The sequence below is a fragment of the Macaca mulatta genome, chromosome 6 (assembly GCF_049350105.2).
Source record: "Macaca mulatta isolate MMU2019108-1 chromosome 6, T2T-MMU8v2.0, whole genome shotgun sequence".
Lineage (NCBI taxonomy): Eukaryota > Metazoa > Chordata > Mammalia > Primates > Cercopithecidae > Macaca > Macaca mulatta.
Genome location: NC_133411.1, coordinates 151,162,092 through 151,181,914, shown reverse-complemented (window position 1 = coordinate 151,181,914; position 19,823 = coordinate 151,162,092). Strand labels below are relative to the sequence as shown.

Sequence of the window (19,823 nt, the reverse complement as noted above, 5' to 3'; positions counted from 1 at the left end):
GTGCAGTTTGGCCTCAGTTTCTACAGCTGACAGAGAGAGCGAAACTGAACTTCAACACCCTTACAGGGAAGTCCTGGACAGCTGCACCCATTGTTCTGGCCAAGAGTTCTCTTGCTCTTAGAGAGAAGTCTCGCCCCTGAAAGGAAGGCTGAGGTTCCCTAGGGGAGTCTGCTCTGTCCTCAGGAGCTGGGTAAGTACACGGAGAGGTGAGTCCGAACGGTGAGAAGACATTTTAGACTAGGACTCGGTGACCTTGGGCTGCCTGTCTAGAGTCCCAGTCCCAGTCCCAGCCCTAGGCCAGACTTCAGCCCTAGGCTGGGAGCCTTTCATTGGTTCCTCTGACAACAGCCAAGCACAATCCTATAGTGGCGTAGGAAGAAAAAGTCTGCCACACCATCTCCCCGTGAGGCCAGAACAGCGGCAAGACAGACGTTACAAGGGACTCAGGGCCAAGCCTCTGCTCTAATCTACGCATCAAAGCCACCCCCTGCCCCGGACTTCCCGGAGGCTACAGGCTCCTCCGTTCCAGGGAGGAGCAAGGCCTGCCGCGAGGGCTCTCCGCCTTCCTGGAGTCAGGCCTAATGGCGGGGTCTTTTCTTTTCACCGGCTTCAGCAGATCCTCACCCCCGCCCCCCAACGCCACCATCATTAACAGCAAAGAAAGGATCCCCAGCCATTTCCATTTCCTCTGCGGCTCAAGAGCCCCGTTGTTATTTAATCCTGAGGCCACCCCGGCAGCATCCTCGGCGCGGCCGGCTCCACCCATCCACCTGGCCAGTTCTCGGCCGCTCCCACTTCCCCGGAGGGGAGGCTGGCGAGAGGTGGGGGATATTGGGGAAAGGCGCCTACAACAGCAAAGGGCCGTGGGCCTTCGGTGGACCGAGGCTCCTCAGGCCAGCGTCCTGTGAGGGCTAGGAAACCGACTGGGACAGAGAGAGGACACCTAGCTAGGGCGGCAGAGGGCGGGCAGACGCCCGGGCACTGAGGACATTGCATTGGGGCGGGGGGAACGCTGGGAGGCGAGGGCCAGGCTTCCTCTGGCTGAATTGCCAGAATCGCCCCGGGGGCTACTGGAGCCGGAAGAGGCCTGGGCCCAGTCACTGTCTACACCCAAGAAATGGGGGGAGGGGCGGCCAGCACTCACGAGAGATTCAGCCTCAGGAAAAGGAATCAGATTCACTCACCAATCCCCACCCCACCCTTTGATACGGATGATGGACATTTTCTTAATATTTGGTAAACGCAGCTTCAAGATCCCTCCCGCCTGGCGTCTCTGGTCTAGAGCAAGAGAAGGCCCCCAGTAGGGGTCCTCCAGCCCCCTCTTTTGACTGCTTGCGGGAGGCAGAGATCCCCAGATCTAGGTATGTCCTCCCCCACCCTGCTCTCATCCCGGGATCCGGAGGCCGCAGCGCCCCCCGCCCCCCAGCGACACTGACGGTTCCTGCCCAGGCCCGCAGTGGCGTGAAGGTGGCCTTTACCTCCTCTCGCAGGCTGGGAGGGGGTGCAGCCCGCGCAGCTGGCCCAGCTGCAGCAGTCGCCGCCGCCCTCCATTCATTAAAAAAAAAAAAAAAAAAAAAGGCAATAACAACCTCCACTGGAACCTCCACCCCTCTTTGTAAAAGAACGACGGCTCCTGGTGGAGCTTGAGCCAGTCCCAGCAATCACGGGTTAAGATCTTTTCCCGCCCCCCATTCATAAAAAATGGAGCGCAGCGCATGCGCGCTCGCGGTCTCTTGTGCCCACCCATTCATAGAATCGCGAACGGCGCGCGTGCGCACTGGCGCTCCCTTCCCTCCCATTCATAAAAAAGCCATTTTCCCAGGCAGTGGTTGCAACATCGCCGCGGAGGTAGCGAGCTGAGCTGACAGCGCGGAGTTGGCGCTGTGGAGCACAGGGAGCCTTGCCGGTTCCTCCGGCCGGCGTCTGCGAGTACAGCGGCGGTTGCCTGCTCTGGCTCCAGGATTTAGACAGACGTGGGGCGATGCTTGTGACCCTGCAGCTCCTCAAAGTAAGTCCATGGCCGGTTTTGGGATCTGAAACTGCCCCGCTCTGAGCGGCGACGCGACTCCCCCCTTGGGCTGGGGCAAATGGTGCGCTATTTCTAGGCGCGCCTCAGTGTTCCTTCCCTCAGCCTGCGCCTCCTTGAGTCGCTGCGGTGCGCCGCAGCTCCCTGACGCCCTCGGCCCGGCCGGCACGGCGCCGGGGGTGTTCACAGCCTGGCACCGCCGTTTCCGACCCCTGGGCATTGCCAAGCCCGGCTTCCCCGCCCTCTGCGACTCGGGAAGCCCCGTGCGTGTCCCGGGAGTTTGCCTCTGGCCTGGCCTCTTTCCTTCTCCTGCCACCATCCGCCTCGAACGCTGGAACGGGCGGCTCTGGGCTTGGTCAGGAGCCACCGTTTGGGTCGGGGGGCGCCCTCGCTCTGGGCGGCTCGCCCAACTCCCAGCTCCGTGCCCACGGTGCCAGCTTTGCCGTGTATCTCCCAGCCCGCCGTAGCGGCCTATGCTCGACGTAGATTTTTTCCTTTCTCTTCGGAGCGGTGACGGACTGAATTCCCTCCCCTTCTGCCTCTTCCTCGATGGTCAAAGAGGGACTGGCTCAGAACTGGGCATTTCTGCTCCCTCTCCTTGGCGAGGCGGTTCCTCGCCGTCTGACCTTTGCTCCGCTGCCGCATTTTATGCTGTGCAACTGCCTTGCAGTTGCCTTTTTCTTGCCTGGCCTCTGTAGGGCCTGAGGCTCCTCGGCCACCCTGTACCTCCCTCTCCCCGGGCACCGAGCCGTGCCAGGCCCCGGAGCCCCCAGGCCGCGCTAGGGCTGTGGTGGGGGCTGAAGGTGCGTTTACATAACGCCAGGCGTGTGGGAGCTGGAGGAAGAGGTTGCGAACATAGGAGAGATAAGGCTCCTACTTTCCCTCCTTCCTTCTTGGTGGTACCAGGCTTGACATCACAGAGAAGAGAATAGAGACGGTACGTTCTGAAAAATTCTGAATCGCTAAGACCCCAGGGACAGTGAGCAGGGTGAGGGCGGGTTTGGCTAGCCAGGGCAGCTGGAGCTTGGCTCCATCACTGGGTACAAGGCTGTGCCCAGTTCCCCCTCCATGCAGACGATCAAAAAGCGTTTAGACAGTAGCTACTCTTGTGCAAGAAGACGGTTTCTCAGTTCTCCTTGATTGGGGGCAGGGGGTTGTGGGCAGAAGAGGCAAGGGAGACGGAAAATGGTTGCATGGCTTATAGGGCTGAAGGATGGACAAGAGAGGCGAAATGGGCTGGAAGGGCTAGATGGTAGGCAGAGCAGGGAGCTACTGGCTGCCTCTTTCACCAGCTGCTGGAGGGGCATCCATATTGCCAAGGCCTCTGTGAGGGCAGGAGGCCGCCTTCTGGCGCAGCAAGGCTTCGGTACCCCCCAGTGCGTTTAGTGCTGGAAAGAAGAGTGTACAGTGGGGTGACCAAACCTAGTGGCAGCCCCCTCTTTCCTGCCTCCGAATCAGTGGCGTGATTCCCTCCAGTTTTGGGAGAGGCCAGACACACTGGAGGCCAAAGAACTTGCAGAGGGGCAGGAGCAAGCACTTGTCTGTCTCTGTAGCTGACCGAGGCACTAGCCTCTCTGACAAGCCTCTGGGGATTCGAAACTGGAAGGTACAAGGCTCAGAGAAGTTGGGAACTGTGGGTTTATCAATCTCTTAATGAGCTCAGTCTGGCCTGAGGCCCTACCCAATATTGCATTGGTGGATTTCACAATGTTTAGAGTTCTCCAGATCTTCACACAAATGGAGCATAAACATCTCTGAAATTTTCAGCTTTTTTTTTTTTTTTTTTTTTAGTGCGGGTGTCAGGAGGACTAGGAGAGGCAGGGCTGCGGTTAAAGATTTCTCTTTATCTCTCCCTCTCTGTCTCCTAGAAGGGTGGGAAAGAACTAGTGGAGATGTCCAGTGTGAAATCACATTTCCTCTTTCCCATCCCTTGGGAGGATCCTCACGTGCCGCCAGGCTCCAGCAAATCCTAATGTGGTGAACAGCACACACACTTACCAACCAAGCCCCGTGGCCAGTTACGGGTGTAGGGTGGGGATTTTAGTAGCAGATTTCTGAAATCTCAATGGACAAATACTGGTCAGCTACGGTGAGGAGACTTGAAAGGCATCTGTTGGTTATCGGGAGTCACTCCCTTTTGGTGGAGTGTAAATGCCCTCTTGCCCTTAGCCATCCTGCCCAGACCCACGACTTTTTTCAGATCACCCTCTGAAATGGCCACGTCTCACTAAAGCTTTAGTTGGGGCTGGTGGGAGGAGACAGAACACATAGCAGGGCAGAGGCTGTGGACAGGTGGATATTTGGAGCTTACGGGTGTCATTTTCATTTATTTTTATTTTTTATTATTTATTTATTTATTTTAAGACAGAGTCTTGCTCTGTCACCCAGGCTGGAGGGCTGTCGCGCGATCGTGGCTCAATGCAACCTCCGCCTCCTAGGTTCAAACAATTCTCCTGCCTCAGTAGCTGGAATCAAAGGTGGGCACCACCACACCCAGCTAATTTTTGTATTTTTAGTAGAGATAGGATTTCACCATGTTGGCCAGGCTGGTCTCAAACTCCTGACCTCATGATCTGCCGACCTCGGCCTCTCAAAGTGCTGGGATTACAGGCGTGAGCCACTGTGCCCAGTCTCACATGTCATTTTTATTTGCATCCTCCCAGAATTGATGGAGAGATGTGGCTCTTTGGAAATCTGTCCTTCCCAGTTCACACCCACCCATGACCTCAGCCCCAACTTTGGTAAACCTGTGCCCAGAGCTTTGGCTGACTTTCGTGGATAATAAATGAAAGCAGCCTTTCAGTGCCAAATTTGAAAATCAGTGATTTAAAAATTAAGAGGAATAAAACTCATTAATACTTCCAGAAGTGACCTTTGAGCTGTGTTGCTCTGGGATTTAATATTGTGGTACCATATGTGGGGATTCCAGTTTCCAGGGCTGAACGTCTCATGGTGTGACATCTTACAGCTCCCAGATTTGGGCCCCCACAGTGTTTTTCTGTCCTTGGGCTATCCTGTTAATGAGGGCCTGGGCGTTGGTGCCAAGGAGGCCTAGGAAGGAGCCCTCCCTCTTTATTCAGAAAAGTCCAGTGTTTCTTGGAGAATCATGGTGTTCCATTTGGTTCTAAATCCAGAGTGTTTGTCATCTGGCCTCTACTTAGGTGGCAGTTCCCTTGTGATGACAACCTGGCTAAGGATTCTTGCCCAGGCCTCTGAATTTGGAGATAAAGTTGAAAATGTGGGGTTTTGGCCGGGCGCGGTGGCTCAAGCCTGTAATCCCAGCACTTTGGGAGGCCGAGACGGGCGGATCACGAGGTCAGGAGATCGAGACCATCCTGGCTAACCCGGTGAAACTCCGTCTCTACTAAAAGGTACAAAAAACCAGCCGGGCGAGGTGGCGGGCGCCTGTGTAGTCCCAGCTACTCGGGAGGCTGAGGCAGGAGAGTGGCGTGAACCCGGGAGGCGGAGCTTGTAGTGAGCTGAGATCTGGCCACTGCAGTCCAGCCTGGGCCACAGAGCGAGACTCCGTCTCAAAAAAAAAAAAAAAAAAAAAAGAAAATGTGGCGTTTTGTATGTAGACATGACAGAGTTTTTAAGGAAGGGAAATGGCCAGAGTGGAGAAGGTTCTATTTCATGGCCAACCTTGTCTCCCTGAGAGGAGAAACAGTAACTCATTAGAATACATTTTTGCTCTTTCAAAAGAGCCAGGGGAAGGTGAATGAACAGCTTTCGGAAAGCTGTGTTGCCCCTTCCAGACCCAGCCAGGGGCCTGGACAGAGCAGATGAGTGACTAGGCAAACCTGCTAAGCATGGCCTTAGTTTCCCCATCTGCACAGTAGAGAAAATAAACTCCTCCCAAGGGGACAGGGGGCCAGCAAAACTGCTAGTGAGCGGCCGGGACTAGGGCCATGCTCATTGTTATTATTGAGCTCCTAGGAGGAGGGCCTGGTTTTAAGGGTGCCCCCTTCCTGCACAGGAGGTGTGGGGTGTTGCATGATGTAAGAGGGGAGGGTATTCTTGGCTCTCAGGGGTCTGGGGCCACCCTGCAGATCCGGACAGCTGACAAGGCTGGGGAATGTATCCGGGACATGTGGCTGGGCTTAAGAGACTCCACAGTTCAGCTGTGATCACGATTGTTCTTTCCAAGGACAGGCCCCAGTCAGTGAAGGAAGCAAGGGCACAGGGGAGGGAGCACAGATGTGCTGGATCTAGCAGAGGAGGGAAGGGGCCCTTCGGGGCAGGTGGCCACTTGCAGAAGAGTGGTTTCCCTTGTCAGTAGTCTTTCTTTTTCTGGTTGGGGGAAGTCATTTCCTGCTCCTGTCCCAGGAGTAAGCTAAAATCTATTATTGTAAGTTCATTTCTTGGTGGAGGGTAAGGAGACAAATAATAAGATCTTAGTGTCTGTGTGGAGGAAGCCCTGCCTTAGGAGTCTAGGGTTCTGGTCCCACCCAGACCTGGACTTGGCCAATAGTTCCCAAACCATGCCAGTGGTTAACAGGCTCCTTCTGACTCCTTCTTTACTGACTCTTGGCTTCTAATCCTTCTTTATGGGAATCTGGGCAGACAATTACGGCAGTAATACAGTGAAGCAAAAACTTGAAGCTGATTAAAGAGCCCAAAGTCCAGCAAGATTCCCACCATTCCGTGTGCTCGGGCTTTGGAGCTCAGCTGATTGGTTGTGGGAAGAGAAGAAGAGGGTTGGGAACCGGTAACTGGTGGTAGGATGAAGTGATGAAAAGCAACCATTTTCTTTTGTGATCTCTAACAGATTATGGCCAGAGGTGAGCTTCTTAGTGCTGGTGCTGGGGGTAGGGAGATAGGAGAAGGATTCCCAGACAAATCCAGCTGCCCAAACGCTTTATTCTCCCACTGGGGCCATTCTCAGCAGATATTTTCTTTGTAGGGTATAGGGAGGGGCAAGTCCTCTGCTTTCCTCAGCATCCCTCCCCCTCTTTTTAAAGTCCTTTTAAAGTAATGTCATCATTTGGTTGTAGCTTAATTAGCTAAACTGGGATAGTGTCACAAAGAACCAAGCCATAGTGGTGGGCAGGCTCTCTGGCAGCCTAGAGACCTTTATTCTGAGTTGTTTAAAGGGTTAAACAACCTTCACTGAAATAACCCGCTGAGACTGAATGGGGCAGTGCTCAAACTACCCATTCATTCACAGCCTCTTGCCAGTTTGTCATTAGCTGACCTGTAGCTTTCAAAGTACAACTGTCAGGTTTTCCCAATATTTCCCAACTCACCTCACTAGGGTAAGTCAAGGGGAGGGTGTGAGTGGGTGGGATTAGGCATCCTGCTCAGTTGTGCAGACATTTAACATGCCTCTTGATTCTTTTCAGCCAGCCTGTATTGAGCGGTCTGCAGCCTGATGCTCAGCCCCCTCCCCACAGGTACAAATGCAGTGAGTGTCAGACTGGCTGGCTCTGGGCTTCCAGACCTGCCAAGCAGCAAATACAGTGTTGGGTGTTCTAGGGATTTTGATATCCTGCTGATTCAGTATTCTAGAACTCTCTGTGCCCTGGCTCCCTCCCTTCCTCACAGACCTGGACCAGGGAGAGCCCCATCAATGAAGGTACCCTAGGGACCCTTAAGTTCAACTTGATAGGTAGGGAGGAGTAGAGATTGCTTTCCACCCCAGGGTTTCCCTTTGGGGACTGATTTGTAATAAACTCCTACAAGTGAAATCCATTCAACTATAAGAAAACTAAAAATGAGGCCGGATGTGGTGACTCACACCTGTAATGCCAGCACTTTGGGAGGCTGAGGCGGGCGGATTAGCTGAGGTCAGGAGTTCAAGACCAGCCTGACCAACATGGAGAAACCCCATCTCTACTAAAAATACAAAATTAGCTGGACAGGGTTGCACATGCCTGTAATTCCAGCTACTCGGGAGGCTGAGAATCGTTTGAACCTGGGAGGCGGAGCATGTCGTGCGCCAAGATCGTGCCATTGCACTCCAGCCTGGGCAAAAAAAGGCAAAACTCCATCTCAAAAAAAAAAAAGAAAAAAATGAAACCACTTTTAAGACAGGGGGATGGCACATAACACTAAACTGGAAGTGAAGAGAACTTGAATTCTGAGCCTTCCTTGAATGAGAGAGATTACAAACCCCCACAGCCTTCACTCTCCACACTGAAAATTCCCCTCCCTGGGGTTCAGGCTGATGTAAGCCCATCTAGCTTTCCTTCCCTGGTGGTTGCATTGCAGAGCCCTAGGATGTTCTGATGATGATCCGTGAGGGCTGGAGGAGTCCATGGTTCTGAAAGTGATGGCACTTTCATGCCTTCCCATGAATTCCCAGAGGTTATGGAGGGCTTCTGCAAGTCATTGTAAGTCAGGGCGGAGACATTAATATTTCAGCCTCTGAAGCCTCTGCTGTCTTGGTTCAAATCCTGCTCTGGTCACTTGCTAGCTCTATGACCCTTTGTGCTTCCATTTCTTCTCTGTAAAATGGGTACTCTGTTGAAGTATGGTGAGAATTAAATGAGAAAATAAATCACTGAGGGCTTAGCACGGAGCCTGGCACCAAGAAATCTTTCATAAATATTAGCCGCTTCCATAATTATTATTTATTATTATTAGAAGGTTGAGTGCAGGTAAAAGTCCCTTCCCTTTTGCCAGTTCCTAAGAGTACCACCTAAACTTGATAGAGGTGTTTCTTTGGCTAAATGGAGTGCTGGGTTTGTTTCTCTGTCCAGTGTCTTCCAAATTGGCCATCAGTATCTTCCAAACTGCCTAAATGAGGCAAAGCCTTCTCTGTCCTATTTACATCATAAATCTCTTACTTCCTTAAAGGGGAAGCAGAGAGCACATACTAAACCTGCACTTAAGATTGTCAGCACTGCTCAGAGTGGAGGGCGGGTGTTTCTCAGTGAGTCGAGATTGATCTACCAAATCAACTGAGAGTTGGTTTTTCTTTTTCTTTCTTTCTTTCTTTTTTTTTTTTTTTCCCTTGAGACGCAGTCTTGCTCTGTCACCCAGGCTAGAGTGCAGTAGTGCGATGTTGGCTCACTGCAATCTCCGCCTCCTGGGTTCAAGTGACTCTCCTGCCTCAGCCTCCCAAGTAGCTGGGATTACAGGCGCCTGCCACCACGCCTGGCTAATTTTTGTATTTTTAGTAGAGAGGGAGTTTCACCCTGTTGGTCAGGCTGGTCTCAAACTCCTGACCTCAAGTGATCCGCGTGCCTTGACCTCCCAAAATGCTGAGATACAGGCGTGAGCCACTGTGCCAGGCCTTCTTTCTTTTTTCTTTTCTTTTTCTTTTTTCTTTTTTTTTTGGAGACATCATTTAGCAGTGCTGAGGGGTTATTAAATAGGCAGCTCAGAAAATTGTTATTGTCAGCCAAATAAATTCAGCAGAGGTTCTTTGAGGGTCCCTGCTGGTGAGGGGTGAGGGCAGCAGTGGATCTGTGATTTGGTTTTTGCTGAGCTGGTGGTTGAAAGGAATCCTACTACATCAGGGTTATGGAAGGGAAGATACATTTTATAATATGCCCAATGGAGCCATCGGATGCTGCATCATCCCCAGAGAGCCGAGTCATCGTGGGCCAAGCTCCCATCCCCATGTCTGGCCTCAACTGCAGGCCCAGATGTTGACAGCTGTCTCTGGAGGGTTATGGGAGCCTGTGAATGCCAACATCCCCATTGCCTGCAGTGGCTGCTCCCATCCTGGCTTCCTGGTGGGACTTTTCCATGAATTGGGGAATCTGCCTTCTGATTCCAAGGCCTATTAAAATTTCTGAGCATTGCCCATTTCTTTTGCTTTATCTGTAGGAAATGTGGCTGTTTTTAAAGAACCTCACAAAAAAAAAAAAAAAATGAATCTGCTCAAGGGAAGGGAGTATTTTACTTTCTCCCACAGCATGGCCAGACCCAATCCTTGTCCTGAGAGACAAAACCCAACTATATGGGGCAATAGAAGCTTCAAACTGCTGCCTACATTGTGTTGGCAGGACCCTGAATATTCCTGACATGGGTTTCTGGAACAAGGGAATCATGTTATCATTGTCCGGGGGTGAGGTTTCTGGCTGGTGCTGGAGAATCTTATCCATGGCGTTTTTTATTCTTAGGCCTTTCCTCCAGGCACCGTCCTCAGTGCTGGACCTTGAGCTCCTAACCCTGGCCTCTTGCCCCAAACTCATTTATTCTAGAAGCAAGGCCTTGGAACCCCTACTGAGAGTAAGTGGGCAGGCTGAAGTAGCATTCCCTGGAGTTCCTACCCTGTCATCAGCCTGGTCCTTGGAAAAACTCCTCTCCATAGATGCTTACTTGCATTCCCTCTCTCCAGCCCTAACCACAGGATCTCCACGGGAGGCTGCTTTGGCAAGTGGCTACTCTTTGGTGGCAGACCTGCCAGAAACTTAAGGCAAACTCTGCCACAAGGAAGTCACCAATTCGATGCTCTGGTTTCATCCGAAGAGAACATGGGGGGCAGGCACTGCCACTAGGTAGGCTTTCTCCAAGACAGGAAAAACAAAGCGTGTAAAGAAATACCAGCATCCTTTTAAGTAGGCAGGGCCATGGGAGCAAAGCCAATAGTTGATGCCCTGCGTGAATGGGAAATACCAGTTGACTGAGCATTGAACCTTGCAGAAAAGACTGGATGCTTTTTGGATTTAGCAGTGTAAGTGATATACAGACTGGAGCTCTGTGGATAGCCCCCTTTTATCCCCTTCATAAACTTTCATCTAGAGCTAGCTTTTTATTTTAGACAGGTTCTAGATAAACCTAACAGCAGAGGGGCAGGATCAGCTCTCCTAATGAGAACATCATTAGCATCTTGATGCAAATTTAGTAAATGCAAAAGCGTTTACTAAAACCCCACCCCAGAATACATTAATCCAATGACCTTTTTTTGGTTTTGTTTTAAAGACTTACCTTTCTCTTCTATCCTTCCTCCCCGTTCCCTGGGGTTCTTAAGATTGGGGTGGAATCTTCCCAGAGTGTAATCTTTCCCTTGGATTCCAAATTGTGTCCCCTTGAGCAGAGGTCTTGGCCTTCTGCTGCTATTTCTTTAAATCGATCTCCAGCAGAATTCCAACTGTAAAGGTCAGCAGGCAAGGAAATGGCACTTCTAATAGAAAACAATGTGCACTTTCTAAATTTGAACCAAGCCGTTTCCGCTCTTTGATTTAAGTGACTTCCTGGGGTTCCGTGTCAGGCACTGCAGTTGAATCTCTGGCTGGATTCCAACTTAAAATTGCACTCTCTTGGTGAAATTAGAAACTGATCCAGGGTTGGCTTAGCTATTCTAGTAAATAGCATTTAGGCTGAATGTTCAGCTCAGCACTTGGAAATGGGTGATGTGAGTGCCCCTTGAGAGGATTTCCCATCCAAGTTGTCAGAAGCTGACATACCTAGGGATTATTAGCCACTGCAGGTTGCTGCTCTTAAGAAGTGGTAGTAATAAGTTAATATCCTGGATGTGCAGGCGTCAGATAACCGTCCTTCTCTTGCGAATATCTGAAATAAAGGGCTTGTTAATCCAGCTGAAAAAGTCCACGGGAGCATCCAGAGGTGTCTGTTGAGTTCACCACATTGTCCCCAGTACCTGGCACAGTGCTTGGCGGGAAGTGCTTATAAGTGCTCAGGAGATCTCAGCTTATTTCCTGGGGCAGCGATAAATTGTTGCTGCATGCCAGGTGGTAATATGCTAGGTAATAGATAGTATTTTCTCATTTAATCCTCACAAGAGCCCGTTTTACAGATGACAAGACCAAAACCTAAGGCACAGAGATGAAAGAACTCATTCATAGCAATATTGCTAGGCCAAAGTGAGAATCGAATTTGAGTCTGGTTCCAGATCCTGTGTTTATATCCACTGAGCTATGTATCTTAACTAAGGAGCATGTTTCACAGTGACTAAGAGAATGAAATCAGGCTGCCCGGGTTTGAGTCCTGCTACTGATAGTTTTGGATAGTTTTGTGTGATTTTGGACAAATTAATTTGAACATGTCTTTTCTGTAAATAGAAAAGGGGGATAATAGTAGTTACGTTTTAGGCTTATCATGAAGTCAAAGACTTAATGTATATGGTGCTTAGGAGAGCACCTCCGTCTTAAGTGCTCAGTAAGTATTATTTCCACCACTGACTACTTGTCATTATTAATCATCTAAGCTTGGAAGTCACTGGAAAGTCCACACAGTGATTTTAGTTCCTATTTCAATTGGGTGGCTCCCAAGGACCTCATGGGGGGGGTGGCGGTGAGGTATTAGCAGGCCACATACTGATGCCTGGAATCCATTCTCTCTTCCTTTTCCCCACCCTACCCCCAGGGCCCCTAGAAGCCTGTTTCTCCATACAGTCCAGGACCTCCAGCCCCATGGAGCCCCCGATCCCACAGAGCGCCCCCTTGACTCCCAGCTCAGTCATGGTCCAGCCCCTTCTTGACAGCCGGATGTCCCACAGCCGGCTCCAGCACCCACTCACCATCCTACCCATTGACCAGATGAAGACCAGCCACGTGGAGAACGACTACATAGACAACCCTGGCCTGGCCCCCACCACCGGCCCAAAGCGGACCCGGGGTGGGGCCCCAGAGCTGGCCCCGACGCCCGCCCGCTGTGACCAGGATGTCACCCACCACTGGATCTCCTTCAGCGGGCGCCCCAGCTCTGTGAGCAGCAGCAGCAGCACATCCTCCGACCAGCGGCTCTTAGACCACATGGCACCACCACCCGTGGCCGACCAGGCCTCACCAAGGGCTGTGCGCATCCAGCCCAAGGTGGTCCACTGCAAGCCGCTGGACCTCAAGGGCCCGGCGGTCCCATCCGAGCTGGACAAGCACTTCTTGCTGTGCGAGGCCTGTGGGAAGTGTAAATGCAAGGAGTGTGCGTCCCCGCGGACGTTGCCCTCCTGCTGGGTCTGCAACCAGGAGTGCCTGTGCTCAGCCCAGACCCTGGTCAACTATGGCACGTGCATGTGTCTGGTGCAGGGCATCTTCTACCACTGCACGAATGAGGACGATGAGGGCTCCTGCGCTGACCACCCCTGCTCCTGCTCCCGCTCCAACTGCTGCGCTCGCTGGTCCTTCATGGGTGCTCTCTCCGTGGTGCTACCCTGCCTGCTCTGCTACCTGCCTGCCACCGGCTGCGTGAAGCTGGCCCAGCGCGGCTACGACCGTCTGCGCCGCCCTGGTTGCCGCTGCAAGCACACGAACAGCGTCATCTGCAAAGCAGCCAGTGGGGATGCCAAGACCAGCAGGCCGGACAAGCCTTTCTGACAGTTTTTGTCGAAGCCCCAGTGCTCCGCCTGGAAACCTGGTTCTCTTCTGACATCTAAGAAGACTGCAGCAAGGTCAGAGGTTTTAGTCTTCTGAGGCTGACCTTGCTAGTCTGCCCACTCCCTACCCCCAGCTTCGGAAAATACAGAGACCACCACCACCTACCCTGTATTCCCCAAGACGATGAAGAAGCACTTTGGGGCTTTTTTTTCAGGGTCCTGGAACTTTGTGTCAAACAGACAATGCAGGGGCAGGGTGTGGTTTTGGGGGGAATTTTTCTTTTTCAGAAGACGGAACACAGATGTGGACACATATCCGGAAGCTGCAGCTGCTTGAATGCCTTCCCAACCCCTCCTTCTCCCTCCCTCCCTCCCTCCCCCCACCACCCTCCCTCTTTTCCATTGTCTTGGCTCTCACAGGAGCTAGCTGCCTGGGAGGAATTGTTAACTGAGTACCAGGGTACCTTTAAAGAAGACCCTTGGAGTTTTCTATACCTTCTTCTCCTCCCCCATCTCACTCCACCCCACTTTGTCCCTGATGTCTTGGGGAAGGTGTAGAACACCCTAGCAGTTCCTATTGTATATACTTGGGAGCCACTGAGAACAGAGGACGGCCAGTGAGTCCAAGCCTCATTCCTCCTTCTGCCTCCCCGGAGCCACAGGATGGATTTAGGAGCCACTGCTCAGTGCACGTCTCCCTTCCAACTGCATCAACTAACTCTTGGGGGTGTTCTGCTCACCACACCGTCCTTCGGTTCTTACCGAGTCACAGACTCGCCTGCCTACTACATTTCCCGGGTTCTCTCTACTCAGATCCCTTCCAGAAACTTTATATGGGTAGAGGAAGCCAGGGCGGCAAATGCGAGACCAAATATCATTTTGCCAATGAGTCTGAGGCTGTGGTCTCTGGATCCAGTCACTACATTTTTATAGAATAATTAAACCAGATGATAACGGTGTTTTAAAAAAATAATAATAAAACTTGTTTCCTTTTGGGCCACCCCTAGGAAGGGCTGATTTCAAAATCTGGGGGCGAGCAACCTCAAGGAACACAATTTCCCTCCCCATCAACAAGAGGATTTTAACAGCAAAGAAGAGAGGCAGCACCTCCCATTGGCAGAATGACCGCTGAGCCAGGCTGGGTTTGGGTTTCTTCTCTTCTGATTCTGCTGCTCACTGTCATAGCCTTTTGTGTATAGTGATGTGTCTGTATCTTTAATGTAAATAGAGAGATGATGAAAAAAGAGTCTATTTTAGTGTTAGGAAGCCCCAGCAGGGGAGTTGGAAGAGCTGGGGGAGAGGGTAGGGGAAAGGTTTTTCCAGGGGCCACTGGGTTTGAGCCCTGCTTTTGTGCACAGCCACACCACCCTCTCCTGACAGCCCTCAAAGACGTAGCAACCCTTTCTCTCAAGGTGCTAAAGGACTCAGAAGGTGCAGCACGTCCAGTGGGTAGGTACTTGTTGCATGCAAAAGCTGTAGTGTATCTGGTCCTTCCTCCCCAGCTGTTGTGTGGGGTTTTTGCTTTGTGTGTGGTATTTTGTTTTCCCCTCTAATGAGAGGGCATGGCCTGAGTCAGAAGAGCTACCCCAGGTGAAACTGGAAGTGCATGAGGCAGAGTGTCCGTAGCATTTCCAGTTTGTTCTGTAGGAACAGAGGTGCCTCCAGGAAGGAGGTAGCGAGGTGGGTAGCTATGATAGGCATGCACCTAATGCTTCTCAAGGACTTCTTTTTTCCTTCTTGAAGACTAGTAGTAACATCTTATGATTTAGAGTAAGTTAATTGTAACCATAGGTATTTATTGATTGGAGGAAGGGAGGGTCATATTATTTTCGGCTTTATTTATGTAACATTTGCTAGCTTGTAAAAGGCGAATGTGAAATATTGCATCTGCATTTTCCAAGGCTGATTCATGTAGCTACCCTTGCCACAGTTGTGACAGATGTATGGATGTTCTTGAACATTTCAGAGGGAGTGGTAGGAAAGAAACACATTCGTCCAACCACTTACATGAACTGAATGTATCAGAAGTGTACTGAAGGGACTGGAGATGGTTTTCCTCAGATGAGGTGGCCCCAAAATCGATAGTGCACATGTGCACGCTTTCTGCAAGGCCTCAGAACTTTTCCCAGGGCCCCTCCCTCAAATTGTCTCCATGGGAAACTTGACCCAGTTGCACTTTGGTGATCTTGGTGGTCAACACACCCGTTCTGTGGAGAGTCGATTTACATAAGCTGTGTATACACACATACACACACACACACACACCCCTACCCCACACTGACTGTCTACCGACAGAGACCCTATTTCCTGGCAAACGACCTCCTGAACCCTGACTTTTTGTGTACATACTTGTAAACACGGATTTTTCTGGGTTTTGGTTTGCTTTTTCTTTTTTTTCCCCCTGCCCCTGTTCTAGCTTGTTCTTCTTGGTTTGCTTTCAACCTGCTTGATGGATGTCTGCAGAGTGCTCTGAGAGTCCACCTCAGCGCCTCGTGTGCTCGGTGGTCATGGGAAGGAGCGAAGGAACCATCCTTGGTTCTCCCAGCTTGGTTGTGTAGCAATCCCTCAGCATTGTTTTTCTCAGCTTCTTGGCAAAAATTTAAAAAACAAAAAAAAGAATAAACTGGCTTGCCTGTGGACCCTCCCCAGCTCTGGGGCCAGTCGAGAGCCACTGAGGGACCCAGCACTCAGAGACACGACACACATGTGTAGCTGCTTCTGGCTGAGTGTGTTTCCTGTCACCAATGGCCTGTTCGGCTGGATGGTGCCTCGGCTTGACCTTTTTTGAAAAGTGCTGGTTAGTTCCCGCCCCTGTTAAACCTGGGGTGGTGGCTGGGGGTTCTGCCTTAATTCTAGGGGCAGCTGGGATCCAGGACGCTTCCAGGGGGCTTTGGCTGCCCGTGTTTATGAAGGACAGCGCTTCCGCGAGCACCCTGGGAACTGGGTCTTGGGTAGCGAAGCCCTCCCAGATAAAAGATGGGCACAGCTAAGGCTTTCCCAAGCAGGAAGGGGGTGAAGACCAATCCCTTCCTTTGGTACGCACCCCCTCACAGCTGAGGTGGAAGACATGGCTGGTTCTTTCAGCCCTGTGGAGTCTGTCAATCGCCATCATACCTCGAGTGAGGCCCAGCTAGATAATGACTTGTCCAAGATGGCACACGTGGAAAGTGTTGATCTGCACCTGAACCCGGATGACTGTCACCTTGAAGCATCCCGTTCTTCCGTGCTGTCCCAAGAAGTGTCTGGCGGGCGTGGGCAGCACAGCTCTACACTGTACAATTCACTAGGGCATCCTGCGAGCCTCACCAGCCTTCTGGTTCATGCCTTTGACAAGCATTTGTGTGCCCTCTCTGCTTACTGTGACAGTCGATGATGAATCTTGCGTTGCCATTTTCTGCTGTGGGTAACTGCGTGCGGTGTCTTGCCTTGCTTTCCCTTCTCACTGTCCCACAGCTTGGTTTCATGTTACAAACAGAAAAGCTCGAGGCTCCCACCCCGCCACATCCCGACTTCATTTCCCCCTCACTGTAGCCCATTTCCACCCCACCACAAAGTTGCCACAGAAGGTTTTCTTTGTATAGAATATTTATTTTGAAGCTCTATTTTAATAGTATTTATTTTAGAAAGTCTACTATTGTAAGAGTTCTTCTGTTTGTGAAGAAAAAAACAAGTTAAAAACTGAATGTACTGATTTAGAAAATATATATAAATATATATTGTTAAATATACACGAGACTGCCGTTTCTGGTGTGTTTGTGTGTTCACTTCCCTGACCTCTTCACCCAGCAAGGCCTCAAGTTTGAGAGTAAGCAGCTACTGAAAGGGGAAGAGAAGATAGGGCTTCGTGGGCTGGGCAGTCCCTTCTCCCTTCTCTAGGATGACCGTAGAACCATCGGAGGAAAGCTGCTCTTCATTATGAAGCCAAATACTGCCAGGAGCTGCTAGAGCCTCCTTCCTAGGCAAGCTGTCCCCTAAACCAGAGTGTGCTGCAGATGGACAGCCAAGCTTCAAAACTGGGAAGAGGTAGAGGGGGGAAAAGGGTCAGCTGACCTGTCCGTTCCTCTCCCTTTATGTCCTGATTGCCCCCAAATTAAGTTTTCACACACATGAACACACACATACATGCTTCAAGGAACCAAATAGAAAAGCCCTTTGTCATTTCCTTATTTTCATAGAATTGGTGGATATTGTACAAAACTAGTCCTTTCAGCCTCAAAAGCCGCCTATCCATTTCATGACCTTCTAATGTACCTTCCTTCTGTTTTTTGTTTTTTGTTTGAGACAGAGTCCCAGGCCAGAGTGCAGTGGAGCGATCTCACTCACTGCAACCTCCACCTCCTGTGTTTAAGTGATTCTCCTGTTTCAGACTACCGAGTAGCTGGGATTATAGGCATGCACCACCATGCCTGGCTAATTTTCTGTATTTTTAGTAGAGACAGGGTTTCACCATGTTGGCAAGGCTGGTCTCTGACTCCTGAGTTCAAGTGATCTGCCCGCCTCTGCCTCCCAAAGTGCTGGGATTACAGGTGTGAGCCACCATGCCTGGCCAGCACTTTCCTTCTGATTCCCTTGTGCCCCCACCTGCCACCAGTGCACTCAAACTTTAGACCCAGCCACTTCTCAATTTACATAACTATGGGAACTTTTTTTTTCCCAAGACTGAGTTTTGCTCTGTTGCCCAGGCTGGAGTGCAGTGGCACAATCTCGGCTCACTGCAACTTCCACCTCCCAGGTTCAAGCAATTCTTGTGCCTCCCGAATAGCTGAGATTACAGGTGCACACCAGCATGCCCAGCTAATTTTTATATTTTTGGTACAGACAGGGCTTCACCATGTTGGCCAGGATGGTCTCGATCTCCTGACCTCGTGATCCGCCCATCTTGGCCTCCCAAAGTGCTGGGATTACAGGCTTGAGCCACTGCACCCAGCCTTTTTTAGAGATGGAGTTTCACTCTTGTTGCCCAGGCTGGAGTGCAATGGCGTGATCTTAGCTCACTGCAACCTCCACCGCCCAGGTTCAAGCAATTCTCTGGCCTCAACCTCCCAAGTAGCTGGGACTATAGGCACACGCTACCATGCCTGGCTAATTTTTGTATTTTTCGTAGAGATGAGGCTTCACCATGTCGGCCAGGCTGGTCTCGAACTCCTGACCTCAGGCGATCCACCCGCCTCGGTCTCTCAAGGCATGAGCCACCACTCCCAGCCCCCTATGGGAACTTTTTAATGAGCTTTTATTCATATGCCAATCAGGATGAAAGTTGGACTTTATTTTGAACATGTGAACATGTACCTCTTGTTTTCTAGAAATTTTTTTTCTATTACCAATAATTGGGGGGAGATAACCAATGGTGAGGGATGGGGGAAGAAAGGGGAGTGGCAGAGACAGATCAGGAACTGTGGGTCTGGTTCTTGGTTTTTCTGGGGGTTACCAATTACAGCCTCCCAGGATCCTTTATGAAATCCAAACCTTGAGTTCCTCTTAAGAGACATCCAAATGTGTGCCAGGATCCCCAGGCACTGCCTAAGAAGATACAAAGGATATTCTTCAACGTGGGCTTGTCTGCTCTAGAACTTTTAGAATAAAGATAGGCGCTGACCTCCCTCTCTGTGGCCAGACCATGTGGCCTGTCCCATTCCTGCATTGTGGACCAAGGTTAAGTAATGCTCCAAGTCCTGCTTCACTGACAAGGTAAGTCACTGGCACTTAGAGATAATAGTCTTTTTAATTGGCTCACTCCCAGTTCGTGTACACCACACTTTGATTCAGTCTTGGGTTTCCTTATGGATGGGCACATGGGGCAGGCCTGCCCCTGGTTCTACTTTAACAATTTCTAGTGCTTGGAGATTAAAAACAATGACAAAAATCTATACAACGGTTTGAGTGCTGAATGACTCAAGCACCCAAATGCACCCAAATGCTCTTGGGTCTCAGGCACCCAAATGCTCTTGGGGAAACGGGAGCCAAGCAGTATCTAGAGAAAAAGTTCCACATGCGCCCTTCTATCTTTATCCCTCTGGCCCCATGCCTTTGGTTCCCAGTTATAAAATGGCTTTGGAGTAGTCATAATGGCCAGCATTTATTGAATGGTTTCTTTTCTTCAGGTACTGAACATCCATGGCAGACGCTATTCTTTCCCTCTTAGAGATGCAGACACTGAAGCTCAGAGAAGTTGTCCTGCACCCAGTAGGAGATAGAGAGGTACAGGGTAAAAACATATCAACTGAAGGATTTAGCATTTGGGGAAGAAGGAAGAAGCCCATAATGGAGTATGTCAAAGGCTCCCCAGTGATTGAATTTAAAATTAAAGAGAAAGAAACAGAATTCAGCCCTCTCCACACCCATAACCAAACAGCTCCTTTGAAGGCACCAAGCCTGATGCTCATCCCAACAAAAAGAATGATCTGGAGAGGAGGGCAGAGCTGGTGACAAGAGAACCCCCCAGGCAGCCTCCTCATCTGGCCAGGAGTCCGTGGCTCCCTCCTACAGCTCTCCAGACAGCCTTTCCCACTTGCTGAACCTGCAACTTGAAGTGAGCTCCACTTTCCAAAGTACATTTGTGAACCAATCAAACTA

At 50.8% G+C, this 19,823-nt stretch overlaps 1 protein-coding gene across 2 annotated transcripts; it reads left to right on the top strand.

Annotated features, from left to right (window-relative positions):
- The first annotated feature begins 1,831 nt into the window (after positions 1-1,831).
- On the top strand, positions 1,832-16,985 carry SPRY4 (sprouty RTK signaling antagonist 4). 2 transcript variants are annotated; one of them, XM_077937304.1, is made up of 3 exons: positions 1,832-2,008; positions 7,369-7,419; positions 12,305-16,985. In XM_077937304.1, the coding sequence occupies exons 2-3, from the start codon at positions 7,398-7,400 to the stop codon at positions 13,249-13,251; spliced, it is 969 nt and encodes a 322-aa protein (XP_077793430.1). In that variant the 5' UTR covers positions 1,832-2,008; positions 7,369-7,397; the 3' UTR covers positions 13,252-16,985. The 2 variants fall into 2 exon arrangements, with proteins under 2 accessions (XP_077793430.1, XP_001095682.1); XM_001095682.4 differs by lacking the exon at positions 7,369-7,419.
- Positions 16,986-19,823: the final 2,838 nt, after the last annotated feature.